The sequence below is a fragment of the Myxine glutinosa genome, chromosome 3 (genome assembly GCF_964187855.1).
Source record: "Myxine glutinosa chromosome 3, kmMyxGlut1.1, whole genome shotgun sequence".
In the NCBI taxonomy this organism is placed as follows: domain Eukaryota; kingdom Metazoa; phylum Chordata; class Myxini; order Myxiniformes; family Myxinidae; genus Myxine; species Myxine glutinosa.
In genome coordinates this window covers 119,505,916-119,533,301 of record NC_136263.1, presented here as the reverse complement: position 1 = coordinate 119,533,301, position 27,386 = coordinate 119,505,916, and the positions used below count along the sequence as shown (strand labels likewise).

General features: G+C 40.7%; 1 protein-coding gene across 2 annotated transcripts in view; it reads left to right on the top strand.

Moving 5' to 3' along the window:
- Positions 1-17,456, top strand: part of CAT (catalase) — a 29,812-nt gene extending 12,356 nt beyond the window's left edge. For both annotated transcript variants that reach the window (XM_068110164.2, XM_068110163.2), the window contains 8 exons: positions 333-458; positions 2,556-2,747; positions 3,362-3,514; positions 4,128-4,266; positions 5,950-6,080; positions 6,626-6,733; positions 6,987-7,070; positions 17,004-17,456. In XM_068110164.2, coding sequence (XP_067966265.1) covers positions 333-458; positions 2,556-2,747; positions 3,362-3,514; positions 4,128-4,266; positions 5,950-6,080; positions 6,626-6,733; positions 6,987-7,070; positions 17,004-17,066 — 996 coding nt within the window. In that variant the 3' untranslated portion in view covers positions 17,067-17,456. The remainder of the gene's footprint in view (positions 1-332; positions 459-2,555; positions 2,748-3,361; positions 3,515-4,127; positions 4,267-5,949; positions 6,081-6,625; positions 6,734-6,986; positions 7,071-17,003) is intronic.
- The last annotated feature ends 9,930 nt before the right edge of the window (positions 17,457-27,386 follow it).

Below are 27,386 nucleotides of genomic sequence, written 5' to 3'. Positions count from 1 at the left end.
AAAATTGTCCAAATTATTAACCATCTTCTCACTTTTTTTTTCAAATCTTATGGAGAAAGTGTTCAACAGTCGAGGGTACGAATTGACTCGATCGGTCCAAACGTCCTGCTATCTCCTTTATTTTCGATCATACGGCTAAATAAAAGTGAACATTTGTTTTTAAAAAGTTTTTTTGTTTTTCATTAAAGAAAGTTCCTTAAAAAGTTATAAAAGAGAGAAAGGGTGGGGGCCCCGACGTTGTTTGCCTCGTGGCCCGGGCTGGCTCTCGACGCTCCCGGTCATGTGTGACAATCATGCCGTGTGTTCTGTTCGCTAAACTTGTGCACGGCCAGGTTTCTTTCATGTTCACTGATCGTGGCATCCCTGATGGTTTCCGACACATGAATGGCTACGGTTCGCATACTTTCAAGCTCGTTAATGCCCAGGGAAAAGCAGTGTACTGCAAGTTCCATTACAAGGTATGCTTTCACTGCAGAACTATGATCCCCCTGGACGCGACAATATTAATGGAGTTATCCTTCAGCTTGTGTCACATTTTTCATTCTCACTTGCGTATTTTTTCTCAACGTGGTGGCATTCACATGTTTCTTGATTATTGTGTATTCGGTAAAATGTATTGTGGTGGTTGCATATTCAGCCTTTAAAAATATAACAATGATGAATATTAATGAATAAGTAATTCATAAAGCTACAAATCACACAATCTTGCAGCAAAGGTCTGATTGTTTGTTATGTCAAAATACTATTGTAATTATATTAGGGATGCAATAATTCTTCAGAATTCATGAAGCATGTTCTTCTTTTTGCATCGTTTTGACACAAGGTTGGATTAAATCTCACCTGCACATTGATATGCCCATCTTATTCCTATCCTTTGTGTCATATATGTAAAGCTTCTCCAGTCCATGTGTTTTATACCTCTCCCATCCCCTACCCCCTCCCCCTCCTTACCCCGCCTTCACATGCCTCCTCCCCCCAAGCCCTCTCCCTCCCACAGATCTCCCGATGTCCCTGTTCTCTGCTGTTGTACTTGTGTGCTTCCCCTCTCTCCCCATCTTGTCTCCCGCTCCCTTTATTATATGTTTTGTGTCTGTTTGTTTTTTTTGTGATTAATATTAGCTCTTACACAAGCCTCGATATTGTATCCCAAAATTTTTTTTAAAATAATTATCAGCCTTGGTCACTGTGGTCGGTCACAGTTTTGAGGCCTCGGGAGTGACCAAGACTATTCCTTTGTTCTATCTACCATAGGATGCAACTCTCTAGGCTCTTAAAAACCATATTAAAATATAAATGCAAATTAATTTTGAATGAAAATTTGTATACAAGGTCAAGGCTTGTGGAAGAGCTAGAACAAATAACACATCAGAATGCAACAGAACAAGAGGAATAGTATAGAGAGGGGGGACACCAACAGCAGGGTGGAAGGAGAAAATAGAGGGAGAGTTGGACATATAAGGAGTGTGAGAAAAGTTGAATCTCTTTACCTCCATCGCCAAAGGTGGATGAAGGTTATGTGTTCACCTCTGTTTGTCTGTTTGTATGACTGAACAGGGTATCTCAAAAGGTTATGGACGGATTCGGACGAAACTTGGTGGACAGGTTGGGTATGTGACGAGGAAGAATCCATTGAGTTTTGGTGAAGATTCAAATCTGGATCTGGATCAGAGAATTTAACCGATTCTTCACCATTGAATGATAGGGCTAAATGGATATAACCACCTTTAGAGGCCATTTTTCCCCGCAAAGCGGGGGTTGGCCTTTTTCGGGAACCGTGGTTGTTGTTGTTTTTTTGGTCCCCTTTTTGAAGCAATGTTTTACGGCCGGATGCCCTTCCTGACGCCAACCCTTTTTGCCGCCTTTAACGACAAACAGGGAATTACCAGTGAACTGGTACTCAATTAGCCGACCTCGGAAGGATGACAGGCTGAGTCAACCCCCCTGGCGTTAATTCAGCGATCGACCGAGATTCGAACCCAGGATCCTAAGACCCTAAGCCGGCACCCTAGCCGCTAGCCCAACACCATAGGGCTAAGTGGATATACAGGAGGATATCTCAAAAAGTTATGGACGGATTCGGACAAAACTTGGTGGACAGGTTTGGTGTGTCACAATGATAGATTGATTCGATTTTGTTGAAAATCTGAACAAAGACAATACATTTTAAAAATGATTCTTGACCATTGAGATATCGCGCCAAAAATTATATATAGCAGTGTATCTCAAAGTTATGGACGGATTCAGACGAAACTTGGTGGACAGGTGGGACGTGTGACAAGGACGAATTGATTCGATTTTGGTGAATATTTGGATCTGGATCCAGAAGCAAGTAGTTTTTAATATTGTCAAGTAATTCTTCAACATTGAGAAGTAGGGACAAAAACGGTTGAAAGCATGATATTTCAAAACGACGTTGACATCGTGGATGAGTCGGGTCGCTGACAAGAACAAGCCGATTAGATTTTGATTGAGGTCCGGATGCAGACCCGGCCTATCAGTGGGATACAAAAGGTAAACTTTTCAGCCTGGTTTATAATGTTTTTCATTGTTCTCAGACTTCTCAGGGCATCCGTAACCTTTCGGTGGAAGAAGCCAACCGGCTGGTTGCCAGTGACCCTGATTATAATATCCGTGACTTGCACAACAACATCGCTAATGGCAACTTCCCTTCCTGGAGATTCTACATTCAGACAATGACGTTTGAGCAGGCAGAGAAGTTCCGCTGGAACCCTTTTGACCTGACCAAGGTTCGTGATTTTTTTTTTTTTATCTGCCGAACGTGTGGTTCACCAATGACATGTTGAGAATTTGGTCAGCTGGTTCTATGATCAATTGTGAATGGTTTTATTACTGATGTAGATCTATAAATTAGGGCAATTTAAATTTGGCTCGGGTACTGGCACACATTCGTTGATTGGATATTTGACATTCACAGTTGGTAAGTACAGTGCTCACAGATGTAATACCTGGATTCACATCCTCTCTGAAAGGGAGCAATTGTCTGATACATCACCAGGATGGAAGTTTGTAGTTTGTTGCTGTTCTATCAGGAATCAAACCTAAACCATACAACATAAAAAGGAAGGTGTAGTACCTCTGAATTATCCTTGTTGCTGCCTCCTAGTACCTGGAATGAATGATTATTTTATAAAGGTGAAGCAAGCTTAAAACCTGAAAAAGAAAATGAATTATTATTTATTTATTTTTTAAAGAAAAATAATTTCTTGCTGCATTATAAGCTTTATAAATAAATGAATATTTATATGCTCAATTTTCTCACAATGTGTTCTAGCAACGATGTCATCAGAAAGGTTTTTCAAAATCCTATCATTTTCAAAATCCTGCTTTACCCCCGCCCCAGGTATGGCCGCATGGAGAGTTCCCTCTGCAGCCAGTGGGAAGGCTCGTCCTGAATCGCAACCCGACCAACTATTTTACCGATGTGGAGCAGATAGCCTTTGACCCATCGAACATGCCTCCTGGAATTGAGCCCAGCCCTGACAAGATGCTGCAAGTCAGTGAGCCCAGGATCTAAATGCTTATGGAGCCACATGTTTGTGAAGGGTGGTTAAAAATAGAGAATAACAGGTGCTATAAAGGTCATTATAATTAACAAATGTAATGTACAATGGGTAAGTCTTGATTGAGAAGTTTAGACTGATTAATGTAATTAATCATTTTTGGGGTAAACGTGTCCTTTGGGGCAGAACTAGCCGACGTACCTTTGAAATGTCTCGTTTGGGTTTGTTTCTCGGTCTGACTGTAGACGGTCAGATTTGTGGTACGCAGGTACCGTGTTGCGTCACAGTGTGCTGTCTCTTCGATGGATATTAAGCTGGTGACAAGTTTGCTAAAATTTAACCGTTGGGCAACATTGAAGATCCCACTCTGTTTTTCGATGAAGAGTCGGCGAGTTATCACCAACACCCTCAACAAATTCCAAATAAACTGCCCTAAACTATAGTTGGTACAGCACCAGCTGATTCGTCGCTCGACACCACAAAATGATGCTACCTGTTGACCAAACTCATAACTGACTCTTGGCTCAATATACACACACATGAAAGTTAGATAAAGATTGTTGAACAAAAACTTTTTCTAATATATACCATCTTGTATTCAACCAGGCAAGGTTATTTTCCTATCCAGACACACATCGGCACCGCTTGGGGACAAACTACTTGCATCTCCCTGTGAACTGCCCATACCGTGCTCGAGTCGCCAACTACCAGCGTGACGGTCCCATGTGCATGTATGACAACCAGGGTGCGTAACATGTTGTACCTTATCCGAGTATTACATTTTCCTTCTGGCAGATGCTGGCAAAAGTTTTTTTGCTTTTGTTTATTGCATCCTTCTGCTTTTGGGATGAGTAAATGAGCAGGGGAAGACCCATCACATGATAATAGCCACAGAGTCAGGCTTTGCATCATTCAAAACCCTCATAAACCTGTTTAGTCAACTTCTAAACATGTTCATACAAACTTTCTTTTGATTCATAACATGTGGCATTCAACTGTACAATCTGTATTCGATCCCCAACACGACTATAAACGGTCAGACTGTTGCTGGTGGAAGTTAAATATCCTCGGAGTCTCTTTGAAATCCATTGTGGTCCGGCACTGTGGCCAAATAGTGTCTTACCTGGTGGTTGGGCTTAAGCTCATAGTCACTGTCATAGCATTGGCCCTTAGACCCGTTTGCATCATATCTTCAGGGCCAATATGGGAGCGGATAGACCGGCCATGTTGTTGTACACCACTCCTTTCCTATTTCATCTCCAGGCGCTGCATGGCGTCATCACCGGGCACTGAAGGGGTTCCGGCGATGACGCGCATGCACTGAAAGGGAGTACTCAGTTTTCACTCCGTTTGTTTTCTTTCTTTCTTTCTTTCTTGTTTGTTTGTCTGGGCGATATCTCAGCCATTCTTTGAGCTAGGAAACTGAAATTTGGACGCGATATCCGTTTCGGTAACAATGCCACAGATTCAGATGGAACGGTGGTGGTTTAGGGATACTATTAGCCAATTGATTAATAATTTAATTATTTTGGATTATTATTTATTTATTCTCATTATTAATCACTTATTTATTTCCTTTCTCATCTGGGAAATATCTCAGGCACCTTTTGAGCGAGGAAACTAATATTTGGACATGACAGTGACCAAGTGATTTGGCTATTAAGGATATTTTTGATTTATTGATTAATCAATTAATAAATCAATTTTAAAAAATTCGATTAAATATTTATTTTCAATTTATTTTCAAAAAGTTACAGCTTCGGATGAAACACTTGTGGTTTCGGTATGCCAATAGCCAATTGATTAAGAAATTAATTATTTTACGATTGTTATTTATCGATTTTAATTACGCAATGAATCAATCAATTATTGTATACCTCTCCCTCCCAATACTGTACGTGCCGCATGGTGGCATCGTCTGGCACCGAAGGTGCCCCGGCAATGTCATGCGCTAGAGGATATGTTGTTTATTTATTTGGCATCGGGGCAATGTAATGTACTTTGAATGTATCTGTACTTGTTACATTTACAAGCACTCTGACATGGTCAGGAGCAGGTGGCAAAATATGGCAGCTCAATAACCCACTCAGATAGTCAAGGCGAAAAGGGATTTGACGAGTAACTGAATGACGTCATTATATACACGTGAACACTGTAGAACAAAAGTCATCTTGTTGGCACTTCCAAAATCCATTACAGTGACGTCATCACGTTCGGCGATTATGAGTAGTAGAGGAGAGGAAAATGGCAGGTGAGGGAGGATTGTGTGCAGTTCCATCCTTGTGTTAATTCTTCAAGGTGCAAGCCCTCAGTGCACCAAAATACTCATGTTTCTAGGGATAGAAGTAAAAGGGTTTTTTGCTGTGTACACCATTTATGGCCCAGTGGGATCATTCTAGCACATGTACTGTATGTGTTTCATCGACAGGTGGAGTTCCAAACTACTATCCCAATAGCTTCAGTGCACCTGAAGTGCAGCCCCGTTTTTTGGAGCAGCGCTACCCAGTGTCTGGGGATGTGCAGCGTTACAACACGGCTGATGATGACAACTTCACTCAAGTATGTACAGTGCTTGGACACTTCAATCAGTGTCAGTTCAGTGTCAGAAGGGTAGTTCATCATCTTTTTTGACGATTTGATGAAATTTGTTTACTGCTTTTGTTAGAACCACCTTTAGAGGCCATTTTTCCCCACAGAGCAGGGGTTGGCCTTTTTCGGGCACCTTTGTCCCCTTTTTGAAGCAATGTTTTATGGCCGGATGCCCTTCCTGCCACTAACCCTGTTAGTCGCTTCTTGCGGCACACAGGGAATTACCAGTGAACTGGTTCTCAATTTGCCGACCTCAGAAGGATGACAGGCTGAGTCAACCCCCCGGCGTTAATTCAGCGATCGACCGGGATTTGAACCAAGGATCCTAGGATCCCAAGCCAGCACCCTAACCGCTAAGCCAACACCAGGCTGTTTACTGCTTTTGTTAATTGATGGGAAACTCAACATTAACCTTACTGAGTAGTGTCTCTTACTGTGGGCACAGGTTGACATTTCAATGGAGCATAGTCATTTCACAATCCCCTAGTGATTTATACTGCCATCCTTCATGCCAGGTGGGAACCTTTTACAATAAAATTTTGAAGGAGGATGAAAAGCAGAGGCTGACTGAGAACATTGCCAGACACCTCAAGGATGCTCAACAATTCATTCAAGATAGAGCCGTAAGTCATACTTCGTTATTATCCATATTTTGTTGAAACGTCAACAACGTTTTTGAAAGTTCAGGTAATTTTGTAACTCAAATTGTGTTTGTATTTAACTCCTAGTATTTTCTGAAAAGGATTCTGGTTAATGAATGTGGATCTTCTGTATCAAATATGGGAAAAGTAAGAATCATAATAGAAGGCAGACACGGAAAAATCTGTTTGACCCATTGTATCTGCATCATGAAAATGCTCTGCTTCTATATTACAGGTGAAACTCTTTTCGTTGATTGACAAAGACTATGGAGCTCGTGTCCATAACCTACTCAAGAAGTACAGCAAGGTGCCAAACAGTGTAAGTGGCTGGAGCTATTGAGTTGAGTTATAGCATTGCAGCATCAACTGACGAAATGATAATCAACGTGTGTGTGTGTGTGTGTGTGTGTGTGTGTGTGTGTGTGTGTGTGTGTGTGTGTGTGTGTGTGTACATACTGTATATGATAAGACGATGTGTAAATAAAGGTGGAAAAAGTCTGATTTAATGCAATTAAATTCCAGGCCATAAGGCAAAAAAAGGTGAAAATCTTGAAAGGGGTGCAGACTTTCCATAGGCACTGTATATAAAGCTCTTTATAACCACTGACTGACTGAATTTAATATTCGGTACCTTCCAGGTGTTGTAGAAAGCAGAAATTTGGCTTGCCAATGGACATCGAAGTCAGTACACTGTGAAAAATCACAGAACCATCGGAAAGTGTCCGTAAATGAAAATTTACGTTAGAAACCGTAAACGCATCTGTAAAAAAAAAACCTCAATGAATATCTAGCATTTGAAAATTGTACATTTTTTAAACTGTAAACTGTGAAATAAACATGACAATAATGGCCGTAAATGAAAAAAAAAGAAAAAGATCGTCCGTAAATTAAAATTTGCATTAAAAAACCGTAAACGCATCCGTAAAAAAAAAGAAAACCTCAACCTATCTAGCATTTGAAAATTGTAATTTACAGTGCATTCAGAAAGTGCATTCCGTCTTCCGTCTCCGAAAGTGCATTCCGTCTCCGAAGCCTCCCATCCACTTTCTGAATAATCCTCTCCAAGAAGTTCTGTCACTCAAGCTTTTGGGTCTCACTATCTGCCATGATCTTTCCTGGGAAAACCACATTTCAAATCTGGCCTCCAAAGCCAGTCGCCGACTGGGCATCCTCCGCCGTGCGAAGTCCTTCCTTGGCACACCTGAGCTCCTCACCACATACAAGGCTTTCATCCGCAGCTCAATGGAATACTGCTCTCCCCTCTGGGCTGGTGCTCCTGCCTCACACCTAGCTCATCTTCACGCTGTTGAAACCAAAGCATTCAGAATCATTGGAATCTCCCGTGATGAAGCTACCACAGGTGGACTGTGTAAATGTGTAAATCACTCGCCTTTCACTTACTCACCGCAGGGCAGGTTGGTGGTCTGTCTGTCTTCTACCGACTCCTCTCCGGCCTTTCTCCTCCAGCTCTCTCTGGGCTCTGTCCCCCAAATATTCCTACAGGTCGCACAAGATCTGCCTGCAACCCTCTTATGGTTAAACTGCCAAAATCAAGACTCTCTGCTCACCTTCACTCCTTCATTCCTCTTTTCTCCCACCTCTGGAACAAACGCCCTCACTCTATTCAATCCCACTCCTCCCTCCAGGTCTTTAAAACAGCTGTTCACCACCATCTCTTATCTTCCCCCATCCAAAACCTTGATCTTTTCTACCCCCGCTAATTTCACACCAAATCCACTTTTTTGAAATACCAACTTCCTGCCTGGAAATCCTTGGTGTCCTTGTGTTTATACTTCTCCCAATCCCCCGCCCGCTCTTTCCACGCCGCCTCCCCCCAAGCCCTCTCCCTTCCACACATTCCCGATGTCCCTGCTCTCAAATGTTGTGTTTATGTGCTTCCCCTTCTCTCCCCATCTTGTCTACCACTCCCCTTTTTATATACTTTGTTTGTTTGTCTGTTTGACTTGTTTGTGTGATAAATGTTAGCTCTTTCACGAGCCTCGATTATGTATACAAAAATAAAATAAAAATAAAAAGTATTCAGATCCCTTCACTTTTTTCACATTTTGTTATGTTGCAGCCTTATGCTGGAATCGTTTAAATTCATTTTTCCCTCATCAATCTTCACTCAATACCCCATAATGACAAAGAGAATACAGGATTTTAGAAAGTTTTGCAAATTTATTAAAAGAAAAAACTGAAAAATCATATTTACATAAGTATTCAGACCCTTTGCTATGACACTTGAAATTTAGCTCAGGTGCCTCCCATTTCTCTTGATCATCTTTGAGATGTTTCTACACCTTTGTTGGAGTCCACCTGTGGTAAATTCAATTGATTGGACATGATTTGGAAACGCACACACCTGACTATAGTAGGTCTCACAGCTGACAATGCATATCAGAGCAAAAACCAAGCCATTAGGTCGAAGGAACTCCCTGCAGAGCTCAGAGACAGGATTGTTTCGAGGCACAGACTTGGGGAAGCGCACAAAAAAAATTCTGCTGCATTGAAGGTTCCCAAGAGCACAGTGGCCTCCATAATTCTTAAATGGAAGAAGTTTGGAAAAACCATGACTCTTTCTAGAGCTGGCCGTCCGGCCAAACTGAGAAATCGGGGGAGAAGGGCCTTGGTAAGAGAGGTGACCAAGAACCCGATGGTCACTCTGGCTGAGCTCCAGAGATCCTGTGTGGAGATGGGAGAAACTTCCAGAAGGACAACCATCACTGCAACACTCCACCGATCTGGGCTTTATGGCAGAGTGGTCAGACGGAAGCCTCTCCGAAGTGAAAGACACATGAAAGCCCACAGAATCTTGGTAAAGATACTTGTGAATGTAAGTGCAAATGTCAATGCTTCTTCAAGAAGAAGGTGACCCTCTGGACTGTGGCACGTATCGAGCGATAAAGTTATTGGAGCATGGAATGAAGGTATTGGAAAGGGTGTTGGAGAGGAGGATAAGGAAGAAAGTGAAGATTGACGAAATGCAGATTGGATTTATGCCAGGAAGAGGAACGACAGACGCACTTTTTATTGTGAGGCAGTTGCAGGAGAAGCACATGGAGAAGAGGAAGAAGTTGTTTCTTGGGTTTGTTGGTCTGGAGAAAGCATTCGATAGGGTTCCACGTGAAGTAATGACATGGGAATTGAGGAAGTTAGGAGTGGAGCAATGGTTGATCAGAGTAGTGATAGCAATGCACAAAAGAGCACGCACAGCTGTAAGGATGAAGGACGGGAACAGTGGCGAGTTTGAGGTGAAGGTGGGAGTGCATCAGGGTTCGGTACTAAGTCCACTACTATTTGTAACTGTGATGGTGGTGCTGGCTCAGAACGTAAAGGAGGGTTTACCATGGGAGTTGTTGTATGCAGATGATCTGGTGTTGATTGCAGAAAGTATGGATGGACTGAAGGAGAAGATGAACAAGTGGAAGGAATGTATGGAGACAAAAGGTCTGAAGGTGAATATCGGAAAAACGAAGGTGATGGCAAGTGGTAAAGCATACAGTGAGGTGGAAAGAACTGTGAAGTGGCCGTGTGCTGTGTGCAGGAAGGGTGTCGGAGTGAATTCCATTCAATGTACAATGTGCGCTGAGTGGGTTCATCAAAAATGTAGTAGTTTGAGAGTGTCATTAACCAGTGTGGCAGCTACCTTCAAGTGTAAGGTGTGCACAGAGGGAGCTGCAGATGGAGGAAATGTTGAGTTGGATCTTGGAGACGGCGTGAAGCTGGAAGGTGTGAAAACATTTTGTTACCTAGGAGACATGCTCAATGGAGAAGGTGGATCAGACTCGGCAACAGTTGCTGGAGTGAGATGTGCATGGAAGAAGTTTCGGGAACTGAGTGGCATGCTGATGAGGAGGGGAGTGTCGTTGAAGCTGAAGGGAAAGGTGTATGCTGCATGTGTGAGAAGTGTTGTGATTTATGGGCGCGAGACATTGGTAATTAACGTAGAGCAGCAACGAAGGCTGGAAAGGGTGGAAATGCGAATGGTTCGGTGGATGTGTGGAGTATCGTTGAGAGAGAGGAAGACAAATGATGAATTGCGAGAGATGATGGGAATAGAGCCTGTGATGGATGCTGTGAAGAGAAACAGTTTGAGATGGTTTGGTCATGTGTTGAGGAAGGATGAAAGTGACTGGTTGAGAAGAGTGATGGAAATGAATGTAGAAGGAGGTAGAGGACGGGGAAGACCGAGAAAGACTTGGCTAAAGATGGTCGAAGAAGAAATGCGGGCAAGGGGATTAACAAGGGGAGATGCAGAAAATAGTGCAAAATGGAGAAGATTCTCATGGGGACCACAAGCGTATCCCCCGCTCTTGCAGGGAAAATGGCCTTAAAATGCCTGTTGTTGTGTTGTAAGAGGAAGATACACATTAATGCAAAGTGGTCTCAATGGATGTGTAGCTCCCTGAAAATCTTTACTGGCCTTGCCTCTCCTCAGGTCTCCATAATTATTTCCAATTATTTCGACAAGCCAAGGGAGATTGACGAAGAAAAATTCAGTTGAATTAGGGATTGATTTGTTTTTTAATACAAAATGTGGAAACACTCCAATTATCAAATTTCTGACAAATATCCTTGGGTATACAGGACTAGGGCATACATGTAAATCGCCTTTTATTATTTATTTACACGAATTCTGACTATTTTGATAAAACTGCAAATGTACCAGCATTCATGTGGGAAGCATGCACAGTCAGTGTGTCCACAGATCCATCAATTCCAGAATGTCTTTGTGTGATCAGTTTGGCAGTGAGGATCATTTGGATTTTCTTTCACCTTTATAATATAAACTGTGCCATAGGTATGGTATTGGTATTGTGGTGTGGCTGCCCTCCGGTGAACACCGCAGGATGACACAGATGACCAAACGAGCTTTAACTCCGATGTGTTCAATTCAATGGCGGACCTTCGTTATACACGTGTGGAGCAAGTGGGGGAGAAGCCGTGAGCGCTTACCTGCACGGTCCACCCGACGTCTTCACACCTGGATAAATTAACTCAAATGACAATGAATTAAACTGGACAAAAATACCGGCTTTATTAAAGAAAATGCCGGTCACAAAGAATGCACGATAAAACTAAATTCCTAATTGGAGTGCCCCCACACAGACTTGATTACAGCACAAGGGAAAAATAACTGGAAAATAATTATGCGTGATTTGTGGCACTTAGCTCTGAGCTGCTCTTGAATCTCGTCAGGAATCATCAAAGATCTTCTGAGGCCTCTACGTCCTTGCGCGCGAAAATGCACTCTTTGGCACTCAGTAGGCCTTGACGCCCAGCTTGCTCTCCCAGCCACGCTTATCCTCACGATCTTGTTCCCCAACACCAACACCACAGACAGACGATGCGAGGAAGTCCAGAGCCTCGACCGTTCATTGTCAAAAGCCAGGACTCGAGAATGAAAGAAGAAGAGGGATGTCGGGACACGACCGTTCACCACCAGATCCAGAACCCGAGAGAGAAAATGTCCGCCATTCTAATTGTTTTGTACTCGAGGTTCTGACGTCATTCCACGACGTCTCCGTGTCCGCTCCTATCAGCAAGTCCCATCTTACCAGTCCTTACTGGAACCAAATTCCGGATCAATCACTGCTCGTCGGGGCGTGGCTTCACGGACCTTTTGTGCCTGTCTGCTCACCAGGTTGATGTTATCTGCGGTAGTGCTCAAAGTACTGTTTCCAGTTGGATTTTATTAGTGTCATAAATGGGTGATTTCTTACTATGTATGTGTGCTGCTGATATCATAAGGAACAAAGGAAAAAATAACAGAGGCCATTACATGTATGGGATAAATTTACCCATAATCCCGAGCTAATTAACAAACCCCACCCCTCTCATGCGGACGGAGATACAAGCTCTTCCACGACATGCGGTCTACACAAATTTCCTACTTATTACATAGGGTTTCTTCTTCTTCACGACAGTCGGAGCACACTACCTATGCAATTATACCTGGACTAAGGTATTGCCTACCCCCTACAAACATAACAGTATGAAATAAAAAACTCGTTTTTATGCTTTTATGCAAAATGCAAATTAATTTGTAAATTAAGGTAGGGAAACGTTCTCCCTAACTCCCCCACCACACCACGCATAACCTCCACGGTTGTGGTTATATTTACAGTATCCTCGATGTTCTCTACCTACCAGAAGGATTTCTTGCTGAGAATGTGGATCAGGCAATTTAAAATGGAAAATTGTCAGTATGTACTGAACAAAACGACCAATGAGAATGTGGATGGGGCTGTGTCTGCATCTGCTTCATATTGGCCCCGCTTTTCTGGATTCATCCCAAAGAGCAATTGGCTTATGTGACAAACAAAACAAAGATCGGAAATTTGTCGAGTTTAAGGCCAAGTACATACAGCAAGATGTACTATATGAATATATTGGAGGTAGTGTACTTGCCCACATCAGGCTGAACCTGGATGGGTTTGAAGGTAGAGGAGTAGCAGCTGAAACGCGAATCCTATTCAGGTTCCTCATGATGACTCCATATTTGCTCTTTACTTATTTGGGTTCCTTCTGATGACTCAAATTAACTATTTGCTCTTCTGTTTGGCTTGATTACCAACTACAGACATCAAACTATAAACCATCATCATGTTTATTTCCAGGTAGTAAGTTGCATTGTAGAGTGTGCCATCCTGAAGAGGGTATACCTTATCTGCTTACTCTAGTTTGTAGATGTTAAAGCTTTCAACAATTGAGAAAAGGGTACACTATTGACTACCCACTACCCATTGACTACCCATTGACTGCCCAATAACTTGGTATAACCACCCCCATTTACGGAGCTGGTTGCAACTTCGATTCCAATTGGTTGGAGTAAACAGGCTGTTTAACCAAATACTTGTGCTGAAACATGACTTGTGCCACAATGTTGGTAATAGAAAATAAACTCTTAATTTACATTTTGCACAATTTACCCATATTATTAGTGAAAACTATCCTTAAATTAGAGAGTTCATGGAATACCTTGTCCCATGCAGTCTTGACAAAAAGGACATGGGAAGGGTCTTTAAAACTTTTGCTTTGTGGTTCCGAGCACGATCTATATTTTGTACGAGCCGCCATTTCGTCTGAATCACGATATTCCTCAACGCTGAGAGCACAAGCGGCACATTTGATTGGTCGAGATGGCATAAAATTACGTAATATTTTGTCAAATAAGTATTGACAAATTGGGGTGACAACACGATGATTTGTGTTCTGGTGTTCAAGTGTATAATTTAATTGAAATAAAATAAAGGTTTTAAAAGCTGGAGAAAAAAAAATTCGGAAGTTTAGTGCCGTTGATGAACCCTCGTTTACACCACCTCAGTTAACACGTTAAATTAGTTATTCGTGCCTGTTGTTTGTGTCCTTTATGACATCCCTAATAACAGTACGTTTTCTGTTTGGAATGATTTTCACTGCTGTTTGACTGCCAGACAGACAGATAGATTAAAACAATTACCATACTCCTCTATGTGCTTGGGATGAGATTCCATGCAATTTGTCAAAGTTGTGCTAAACTACATGTTTGTGGTCTGATTCATGTTCAAAATATATAATTAAATTGCAATTAAGTCGTTCCTCGATCATAAACTGACGTTTGTAGACAGACAGACAGATTGAACCAATTGCTTAACCCCACTTTTCGCTTTGCGCGTGGGATAATAAGCATGTACACAAATGCAACAGTTCATAAAAAATGCCAGTTCATAATGTCTGATCTCTGAGACCAGGGCAGCAGTCAGTATGCAGGTGATTTGAGATGATCGACTGTGGTGTCATGAGTTTTGTGTTCCATTGAAATATGAATAGTTGCTGAGCCTATTGTATTTTGTTCGTTCAACCTTTGGAACGCTCCATGTACATTGTGATTCACAAAGTTTTGATTGATAACATCACACTGCTTCGAGTTTGAACAAATTAAACCAGCTGAATCCATCTGGGAGGATTTTAAACAATTTCACAGAAGTGAAAGAAGGACCTTGCAAAGAAGAATATCCACCGTTTCGAATCTTGAAATTGGTAGTCCTGGAGGGACGGATGGTAGAAGCAATGGCAGCTAATAAGTAATATCCAATGGTAATTGTTAAGGTGATGACGAAACAGTAGCAGAAAACAACATTGTAAGATCGGTGTTGCAAAATGGTGCTTCGCATCATCTGTGCAATTGTTGTACGGGTCGAGGTCAGCATTGCTACGGGAAACACTTCCACCATATTGCTGGGAATTACAGGCATGATGAATTGGCCCCACAGGAGCACACACGCCTTGTAGAAACTTCTCCCAAACCAAGGATGTTCCAAGTATCCAATTTGGACTGCAGTGAAGCCAAGGCTCTGTAGAATGTGGAGAATCCAAGAGCATCCATGTTTCAGAGATCCCTCCCCACAGTCACAAGACATTGCACTCCCAAAGAAGTGACTTCACCAGCGTCTCCTCTCCTTGATCTGCTTCCTCTGTCTGCAGCGTTCCCAGTTTCTCAGTCATTGTCCTTTTATGTTTTGCGTTTTCGGCACCATATCTCGCCCTTCAAGGGCCAATCACATTGCTGCCACGCCCAAGCATGTTACGGCATGCTCTTGCCTACCTGGGTTTATTTACTCTACCAAGGTCTGTTTTTGCTATAATTGTCAACCGAGTTCACATTTCACTACTCTCAACTATCATTACAAATTCTGAAAGATTATATGACAAAACAATAATAACTAGACCGCCACTCAGTAGAGCGCATACTCCCGCCGTGGGTCAAGTTGGAATAATACGTTTTGTTTAACATCCCCTCTCCCCAAAACAATAAATGAAAGAGAAAGTAAGCCCTAACTGTCAGAGAATTTATTTTGATATATCTCGGAATTAGAGGAGAAAAACATCATTTAAGAATAAGAATAAAAGCTTTAATGCAGTAAAACAGAAAAAGAAATTCCCAAAAAAATTCCCAAAAAATATTCCTGGATCCGGAATAATATCCTGAGCTTCACCAAAAACGAATCAGATCTTCCTTATCCCAAGGCAAATCATCCCACCAACTTTCATCCAAATCCGTTCAGAACTTTTCCAGATATCTTGTTCACAAACACACGAACACACACACACACACACACACGGACGGACACGATCGAATGCATTACTCCCTGGCGGGAGTAATCATACATGTACTAAATTCAAGTCCCATAACAACAATGTTAACTTAATCACTCATCTCAGTCAATCGAAACAAGACATCACAACAATAATACAGGCATTCTCATTTTCTTAACAATATTGTATCAGAAGCAACCATTATTTTGTTCTGTGACCATTTATGAGTGAGTCGTAAGAATTCTGACTAGTTCGTAACCAAAGGAGGATGTAGGTGACTCCACCACCAAAGGAGGACGGAGGTTATGTTTTCACCGCTGTCTGTTTGTTTGTTTGTGAACAGGATATCTCAAAAGTTGTGGACAGATTCGGTTGAAATTTGGTGGAGAGGTTGGGTATGTGACAAGGACAAAATGATTAGGTTTTGTGAAGATCCGGATCGATCAGAAGAATTTTTCAGTGATTCTTCACCATTGAGAGATATGGCAAAAGCGATATATAGCAGGATATCTCAAAAAGTTGATGTGGACGGTTGTTGGAGGAAACTTGGTGAACAGATTGGGTTTGTGATGATGAAGAATTGATTCTATTTTGGTGAAGATTTCAATCCAGAGCAGAGAATTTTTTTACGTGATTCTTCACTATTGAGTGATCGGACCATAATCGATATATAGCATGATATTTCCAAAAAAGTTGTGGATGACTTGTGGCAAAACTTGGTGAATGAGTTGGTTAGGTGACAAGAACAAGCCAATTAGATTTTGGTTCATGTCCTTGTTTCACTTTGTGAAATTGTTTAAAATGCTCCCAGATGTTTAATTTGTTCAAACTCAAAACAGGTACCAATGCCACCTGCTCCAGCAGTAAAATTAATATGCTGAGTCTCTGTCAAACAAAAGTGTTGAGGATTCAAGTTGTCGTCAAGTCATTAAATGGTTGTTGTTGTTGTTTTTTTTTCAATACGACATTCAACCTTATTGGTTGTGCAATTTGCACTATGGTATTTACATTGAGCATTTTTTGTTTGCACGAGATGTTGAAGTGTGTCCGCAAAACCATAACCCGATGGATAAGACAGGCACACTATTGGAATGAAGTTACAAATAAACGTGGAGACCGATTTGACGTCTTTGGTTTAACTCGTTGTTGTTTTCTTTTTCTTCTGCCATAGAATTTTGGTCATGTGGACGAGGCCCATTCATCCATGGAAATAACTGACAAAGCTCATCTGTGAAAAGCTGACTTCTCTTGCTGGCACCCTGACCGAAGCACTGCCAATTGGCCGCACCTATCTTTGGGTGTTACGGCCATTATGCTGTTGAGCCTCTCTCTCTCTCTCTCTCTCTGATTTTTAGTTTTTGTCTCGAGCATTCCTGCTGGAATAATTTTCATTTTAACACTGATTTATTCTGTGGTTTGGTAGATTTCCCTAATGAAGTGGAACAGAAATGTATGCATGTCATCATATATCCAACTGCCTGTTGCAGCTGCACATGAGAATTGTGGCTCAGTGTACGAGAGGTGTCCAAAAGTTTCCACAAACAAGTTGCTCGCAATAGTCCAAGAACCAGCAATGTTTTTTTTTTTTTTTTTAAATTAAATTTAATAAAATTTTAATAAACTTTAATAAATTTAATAATTTTAATAAATTTAATAAATTCGGCCTTTCCACTTTTTTGAAATTCCGACTTCTTTCCTGGAAGTCCTAGCATTGTCCATGTGTTTTATACCCCACTTCCCATGCTTCCTCCACCCAAGCCCTCTCCCTCCCACAGATCTCCCGATGTCCCTGCTCTCAAATGTTGTAATTGTGTGCTTCCCTCTCTCTCCCCATCTTGTCTCCCGCTCCCTTTATCTTATGTTTCATGTGTCAGTTTGTCTTTTTGTGATTAATGTTAACTCTTACACGAGCCTCGATCTTGTATACAAGAAAAAAAAATATGCGTAGATATAATTAGAGAATGTTTTCTTGTTAATCATATGTAGTTGTGTTTTGAAAAATGAATATTTGGCATTTCTTGGACGATTACATCTTGTTTGCAAAAAAATTTGAACTCCGCATTTTCGTAATGAACCTAGTAATTGCTCGGCCTCGCCGCCATTATCAAAGTTTTGATTGCCAACATCACATTGCTTTGAGTTGAAACACATTAAACTAGCTGAATTCACCTGCAGAGATTTTAAAACCAGTTTCACTGAACCAGAACCTTGTAAAGATGAATATCCATTGCGCAGAAGCTTGAAATTGATCATTCTTCAGGGAATGGGCGGATTAGTAGTTTTGATGTTTGATTGTGAATTGTTTTTGCTACTCTCTCTATTTTGACTAAAATGTTATGCAAATAAAATGCAGCCTGCACAATCTTTACCACATTGTGGGCCTTGTTTTGTGACATTTTTTTTTAATGATTCGGTGTTTCGTAGTTGAATAAGAAATTGGTGTCAATGGGGAAAAAAAAGGTCTTGCGTTAACTACAAACCAATCTCGCCAAAAGAAAGGCTTTTCAAAATGCCTGCTTTATTTGAGGGAATAAATTCACATAACTGTCAGGGTCAGATCTTCCTTAATCCTTCCTTTCCCACGAAACATCTTTTCAAACACAGTAATAGTGTTTAAATACCACCCTCTTGAAACCGCTAACAACTGTAATTTAGAGTACAATTATTTAACTCTCTAATTTCAACACGAAAGCAATTGACCTCGACGTTTGTCTTGCTCACCTGCGTATTGCTACTTTCAGCATCTTGGTTCTCAAGGTGTTTCATTGTTTTAGTGTTTATATTGGCCACAATAGTAAGTGTGGTGCTCTCGTGAAATCTCAGTATGTTTGTGGTTGTCACACCACTTAACTAAATGTCACACCACTTAACTTAACTTAAGATGGATGTTTCAAGTACGTAGTGGAATGTGTGCTGATCATTAAATTCTGCGCACTTTAACAGCTGTACGGTATTTATGGTGAACACTAACCACATGTTTATTTCTCTGAAAACAACTTGGATGATATTTGGCTCCATTATTGGAGAGAATATAAAGAGTATCTTGGGTTGGTCTGTTAGTCTTTGCATCTGATGTGATTAATGATTCAGGGAACCCAGGTTTTAATCCCACATGTTTGCCATAACCTCTCCTGAGTTGATCATATAGCAAAGATGGCCTCCAAAACCAGCCGCAGACTGGGTATCCTGTATCATTACAAGTCAATCCTCGAAATCAAAACTACTAAACGTCGACAAGGCTAATTTGTCTGAAGCTCAATGGAGTACTGCTCTCCCCTATGAGCAGGTGCCCCAGCATCACATCCGTCTCTCATGGATTCTGTGCAATCTAAAGCTTTCAACATTAGTCTTATTTGCTGCAATGACAGTGGAGCACAAGGCTTGCTGCTCTCACATCTCAGACAGGTCGATTTACCTTCCCTCTGCTCTCTTCGACGTATTCTTCCAGTAAGTCCTTAACTTTGCAAAATCCAGGCTTACTGCTCATCTATACTTCTTGCCTAAACTAATTTAGTACAATTACACTCGATGCTTGAAGGCAAAAACTCATCAACTGTAGTCTTCAATTAACTCTGCCACTGAAGGTGGATGCCGGTTATGTTTTCACCCTTGTCTGTTTGTCTGTTAGTTGCAAAATCGAAGATTTTTCAAGTATATTGAAACCACATAAAATCAAATACCACATGACACCACACCGGGGGGGGGGGGGGGGAGGGGGGATCAACGGGAATAAGATTTTTTCAAGTATATTGGTTGGTCTTGTGTGTTATTCTGACCGCTGTCAGTCACCAACAGGTGACAATGTTAAACAGATCTTCATGAAACTTCACCAGATGGTAGAGTTTGTCATAAGGCAGAAGCCTATTGATTTTGAGGTCAAAGGTCATCTTGAGGTCAAATTTCTAAAATTTAAATTTTTCATCCTATTGGCATGAAACTTGAACAGCATTTGCACATTGAGTGAAACTGGGAAACCAACTATTTTGGAGGTCAAAATGTAAAAGGTCAACTCAAGGTCAAACTTCTAAAATCATCAATTTTAATCTAAAAAATTGTCACTTTTCATCCGATTAACTTGAAAGTTAAACAGCAATTGCATATTATCTCGCTGAATTGGAAAAGCAACTATTTTAAGGTCAAAAAGTAAAAGGTCAACTCAAGGTCAAACTTCTATAATCAATTTTCATCTGAAAAAAATTGTCCATTTTAGTCCTCTTAACTTGAAAATTAAACAGCAATTACATAGTGCATCAATTAATAGGGAAACCAACGATTTATTAGGTCAAAAGGTCAAAGATCAACTCAAGGTCAAACTTCTAATATCAATTTTCATTTGAAAAATCATCAATTTTAATCTGATTGACCTGAGCTTTGATTAAGATCATCAATTTTAATCTTTGTGAAATGGACAATTTGGTGTATCCATGGCAACATTTGATTTTGGGGGGGGGGGGGCGGGGGGAAGGGGGTATATTTTGAAAGTATCGTGCTCTGCCTGACATCTTCTTGTTTGTTTGTTTGTGAACAAGATATCTCAAAAAGTTGTAGACGGATACAGACGAAATTTGATGGAGGTGTTCGGTGTTTGACAAGGAAGAAGTGATTCATTTTTAGTGAGGATTCAAATCCAGATATGGATCAGAGAATTCTTTAAGTGATTCTTCACCATTAAGTGATAGGGATAAACCCAATATGTAGCACAATATCTCAAAAAGTTATTGACGGATTCGAACAAAACTTGGTGAATGAGTTGGTTTCGGGTACAAAGCCAAGCGATGATATTTTGGTTCAGGTCCGAATCCAGATCTAGCCTATCAGTGGGATACAAAACATAAACTGTTGAGCATGGCCGAGGTTTGCTCTCTACTGAGTGTTGTTCTAGTTTTGTACTTTTGTTAACCCTACCCATGCATACTTCTCTTACCAACAAGTTACTGTCCCTCTCTCTCTTCCTTCCTCTTCATTTATTCACTTGCTAATTTGTGCCATGTTTCCTTACCACCCCACTGTCAGTAATCTGGTCTTCCATCCACAGCTGACTTGCTCCACCATGAGTCTTGATTTTGTACTTGAAACGAAAAGTCAATTCTGATATTTGGAGAAAACATCAAATTTGTCTTAACCCCTAGTACTTAAAAAATAGTAATTTACATAATATAAAAGGTCATTTGGCCCTCAACATCAAAGCTAAATTCGACCAATCAACGAATGGTGTTCTGTTTAAAATGTCCTGCCACTCTCAAAATATGTATAAACGAGTAATGACGATTCACCACGCAAGAGTAATTATGTTTCCTGTGAGTGGGGTTTCAGTCATTTGGCCAAGTTATTAGCCACACTTCTTCATTAACGGAATGTGGTGGTGAATGACAACCTTCACGTGGACCTCCCTGTTGAGTGAATTTTCGATGAGAATCTCACCACATGGCATCAGCATGATGGCCGGATGACTCGCATCGACCTGTGAGGATATTTCAGGGCCAAACATGCCAAACAATAGCCCCTTCACTGCATATGATGCAGATATAGAAAGCTTGTCCTGTACCAAATGCCAATATCCTCTCCAAGTTGGTAGGAAGTCATGATATCATCGTCCTTACAATGGAGGAAACACACCTGGAGAGCGATGGTCTTTGATCAAAGATAATGGGTGACAATGTATTCGCTATACGTCAGCACAAAACAAAGGCCTTGGTATCTATATATGTATGTGAATCTATATATGTATGTATGTGAAGCAGGATTTACAAGGCTCAATTCAGGTGCTGCCAGACCAGTAAATGTTGAGTCACTGTCGGGATCTCTGATCTGATGATTGCCAATCTTTCTAAGCTACCGTACCAAACAGACTGGCTAAGCCCAGCGCTTCTTCCATCAAGCCATCCAACAGGTTTCATTAACGATTTTAAAAGTCACCATACATCTTGGGGCTACGACAGGATTGATTGGAGTTCAATTCACATGGACAATTGCAGAAGACAAGGACCTGCTATTTATATCAAACAGGCCGGTACTTTTTTCAGCACGCTGGAAAAAAGGCCGAAATCCCAGACCTGTACTTCACGTCAAAAGATGCAGATAGTCTTACTCTACCATCACCTAGAATGGTCCTCAACAACTTCCCCAACAGCCAACACCAACCAATAGTTATCCATATAGGTCTCTATTTCCAGCTTTGAGATAAACCCCCAAACATGCAGTGCCTCTGGAAAGTTTACAACCCCTTTCAATTTTTTCATCTTTCGTTGCCTTATAGCCTGGAATTAGACTTTTCCACCTTTATTTACACATCATAACCCACAACTTCCAAGTGAAAAACACATTCTACAAATTTCAGAAAACCTTATAAGAGTAATTGTAAATTAGCTCAGGTATAACCAATCACCTTCAGAATCACTCACCAAGTTAAATGGCCTCCACCTGTGTTAAATTGTAGTGATTCTGCTAATTTCAGAATAAAATGCGCTGTTCCTGTAGGTTTCCTCTGCTGGCTAGTGCATTTTACAGCAAAGACTCAACCATGAGCACCAAGGAGCTTTCAAAAGATCTCCGGGTTAAAGTTGTGGAAAGGCCCAGATCAGGGGATTGGGTATAAAATATTTCAAAGGCCTTGAATATCCCTTGGAGCACAGTCAAGGCAATCATTAAGAACTGGAAAGTGTATGGTACCACCAAGACCCTGCCTAGATCAGGCCGTCCCTCAAAAATGGATGACCAAGCAAAGAGGAGACTGTTCAGAAAGGCCACCGCGAGGCCAATGGCAAATTTGAAAGAGCTAAAGGCCTTTATGGCAAGGACTGGTCACTGTGTGCATGCGACAACAATATCCTAAGCACTCCACAAGCCTGGCCTGTACGGTAGGGTGGCAAGAAGGAAGCCAAGAATTGAATCTGTCTCCAACACTTGGATCTTCACGACTAGGGTCACTTTACCATACCGGTGACATGATTGAAGCAGTTGGGGAACCCTGCAGGCAGCTGTGCAACGGATGTTAAATGGCTGAGTGAAACAGAGTTACGCGCAACACCCTATCATCTACCATAGGCCAATCGACCTTGGGACAATGTCCCTCAGGCACGCATTGTAGAGATCAAAGCAGGACAGAACAAGTCAAGACAGTTTCAAGTTTGTATTGAGGGAACCACTTACAGTCAAGTATTTACAACACGTATCGCATTCCCTTTACCTCTATGCGACACACACACTGTCGGAATTCTTGGTTAACACTTAGTACTTTAACTTTTGGATCCAGACACCTGAAGAAGTGAAAAATTGGAAGAGGGGTAAGAAAAGGAAAAGGTGAGAAAAGTTGTTGGGGTCGATTGCAGGCCCAGACAAACCTGAGTTGCTGCCACCCAATCATCTGGCATGACAGTCCTTGGATTCACCTCCTCATTGTCCCTCCTCCACTCTGCTTGCACTCCCCTAGAGCACCTGATGGTGCGTAGCAACCAGATTGAAGCGATCATGCATTGGGGAGTGAGGCAACAGTGTGTACGTGTGCAGAGACTAAAATATATGAAACGTAATTCAAAGGCGATGAAGCAGCGAGCGATGTGAAGCAAAATGGGTGAGGTGAAGCGTAGCAAAGTGAAGCGAAACAAATGAGGTGTAGTTAAGTGAAGAAAGATGCGCAGGGAGAAGTGAAGCAAAGAAAAGGAAAGGAAGTGAAAGACAAAACGAGGTGCCCGAATTAGTGAGAAATAACAATGTGAACAGGAAAGAGAATAAAGCGAACCACACACGGCTAACAAAGCGACATACACCCCACACGAGTAAAGCAAATACACAGTGAGATAGTGACGTAAACACATGGTGCCTCCCACACCTCCCACACACCACTGTGCTGTATCGGATATTTATATCCCTTATCCTTCTCCCCCCCCCCCCCCCCCCCGACTTCCGCCCCACTGCTCTGCCTTGTAACCCCGTAATTGGCTGGCCCAAAAAGTATTTATGAAAGGCCAGGTTCGATGTGACTGTCTCTTTGAGATTATTTACCGCTTTCTGCTGCCTACGCGGGAACTCGCACCTGGGGCTCTTGTGGCCAGTCCGTGTGTGACGTGTGAGAAATGGCTCAACACAAGAATCTAAAGAGAAAGGAACAAGTACTTAAACGAACAAACAGTCACAACGCACATCTATCCACATAAATACAGCCGATTCGTAAGAGCTAAGCAGACTACGATGAGACGCCAAACAGAATACTATGAGACGCTAAACAGAATACTATGAGATGCGAAACAGGATACTATGAGATGCGAAACAGAATACTATGAGATGCGAAACAGAATACTATGAGATGCGAAACAGAATACGATGAGACACTAAACAGAATACGATGAGACACTAAACAGAATACGATGAGATGCTAAACAGAATAATGAGACGCTAAACAGAATAATGAGACGCTAAACAGAATACTATGAGATGCTAAACAGAATAATGAGACGCTAAACAGAATACTATGAGATGCGAAACAGAATACTATGAGATGCTAAACAGAATAATGAGACGCTAAACAGAATATGATGAGATGCTAAACAGAATAATGAGACACAAAACAGAATACTATGAGATGCGAAACAGAATATGATGAGATGCTAAACAGAATAATGAGACGCTAAACAGAATACTATGAGATGCTAAACAGAATATGATGAGATGCTAAACAGAATAATGAGACGCCAAACAGAATACTATGAGATGCTAAACAGAATAATGAGACGCCAAACAGAATACTATGAGATGCTAAACATAATAATGAGATGCCAAACAGAATACTATGAGACGCTAAACAGAATAATGAGACGCCAAACAGAATACGATGAGATGCATAAGCAGAATAATGAGACGCTAAACAGAATAATGAGACGCTAAACAGAATACTATGAGATGCTAAACAGAATACTATGAGATGCTAAACAGAATACTATGAGATGCTAAACAGAATACTATGAGATGCTAAACAGAATACGATGAGATGCATAAACACAATAATGAGATGCTAAACAGAATACTATGAGATGCTAAACAGAATAATGAGACGCTAAACAGAATAATGAGACGCTAAACAGAATAATGAGACGCCAAACAGAATACTATGAGATGCTAAACAGAATACTATGAGATGCCAAACAGAATAATGAGACGCTAAACAGAATACTATGAGATGCCAAACAGAATACTATGAGATGCTAAACAGAATAATGAGACGCTAAACAGAATATGATGAGATGCATAAACAGAATAATGAGACGCTAAACAGAATACTATGAGATGCGAAACAGAATACGATGAGATGCTAAACAGAATAATGAGATGCTAAACAGAATAATGAGACGCTAAACAGAATACTATGAGATGCCAAACAGAATACTATGAGATGCTAAACAGAATACAATGAGACGCTAAACAGAATACGATGAGACGCTAAACAGAATACGATGAGATGCATAAACAGAATAATGAGACGCTAAACAGAATACGATGAGATGCATAAACAGAATAATGAGACGCTAAACAGAATACTATGAGATGCTGAACAGAATAATGAGATGCTAAACAGAATACTATGAGATGCTAAACAGAATACGATGAGATGCATAAACAGAATACTATGAGATGCTAAACAGAATACGATGAGATGCTAAACAGAATAATGAGACGCTAAACAGAATAATGAGATGCCAAACAGAATAATGAGACGCTAAACAGAATACTATGAGATGCCAAACAGAATACTATGAGATGCCAAACAGAATACAATGAGACGCCAAACAGAATACGATGAGATGCTAAACAGAATACTATGAGATGCTAAACAGAATAATGAGACGCTAAAAAGAATACTATGAGATGCCAAACAGAATATTATGAGATGCTAAACAGAATAATGAGACGCCAAACAGAATAATGAGACGCTAAACAGAATACTATGAGATGCCAAACAGAATACTATGAGATGCTAAACAGAATACGATGAGACGCTAAACAGAATACGATGAGATGCATAAACAGAATAATGAGACGCTAAACAGAATACGATGAGATGCATAAACAGAATAATGAGACGCTAAACAGAATACTATGAGATGCTAAACAGAATACTATGAGATGCTAAACAGAATACTATGAGATGCTAAACAGAATACGATGAGATGCTAAACAGAATAATGAGACGCTAAACAGAATACGATGAGACGCTAAACAGAATACGATGAGATGCATAAACAGAATAATGAGACGCTAAACAGAATACGATGAGATGCATAAACAGAATAATGAGACGCTAAACAGAATACTATGAGATGCTAAACAGAATACTATGAGATGCTAAACAGAATACGATGAGATGCTAAACAGAATAATGAGACGCTGAACAGAATAATGAGACGCTAAACAGAATACTATGAGATGCTAAACAGAATAATGAGACGCTAAACAGAATACTATGAGATGCTAAACAGAATACGATGAGATGCATAAACAGAATAATGAGATGCTAAACAGAATACTATGAGATGCTAAACAGAATAATGAGACGCTAAACAGAATACTATGAGATGCTAAACAGAACACTATGAGATGCATAAACAGAATAATGAGACGCTAAACAGAATACTATGAGATGCCAAACAGAACACTATGAGATGCTAAACAGAATACTATGAGATGCTAAACAGAATACTATGAGACGCTAAACAGAACACTATGAGATGCTAAACAGAACACTATGAGATGCTAAACAGAATACTATGAGACGCTAAACAGAACACTATGAGATGCTAAACAGAATACTATGAGACGCTAAACAGAATACTATGAGATGCTAAACAGAATACTATGAGACGCTAAACAGAACACTATGAGATGCTAAACAGAATAATGAGACGCTAAACAGAATACTATGAGATGCCAAACAGAATACTATGAGATGCTAAACAGAATACAATGAGATGCTAAACAGAATACAATGAGATGCTAAACAGAATACAATGAGATGCTAAACAGAATACAATGAGATGCTAAACAGAATACAATGAGATGCTAAACAGAATACAATGAGATGCTAAACAGAATAATGAGACGCTAAACAGAATACTATGAGATGCCAAACAGAATACAATGAGATGCTAAACAGAATACAATGAGACGCTAAACAGAATACAATGAGATGCTAAACAGAATACAATGAGATGCTAAACAGAATACAATGAGATGCTAAACAGAATAATGAGACGCTAAACAGAATACTATGAGATGCCAAACAGAATACTATGAGATGCTAAACAGAATACAATGAGACGCTAAACAGAATACAATGAGATGCTAAACAGAATACAATGAGATGCTAAACAGAATACAATGAGATGCTAAACAGAATAATGAGACGCTAAACAGAATACTATGAGATGCCAAACAGAATACAATGAGATGCTAAACAGAATAATGAGAAGCTAAACAGAATACAATGAGATGCTAAACAGAATAATGAGATGCTAAACAGAATACTATGAGATGTGTTACGTGGTCCTCCCGGTGACTACCTGGT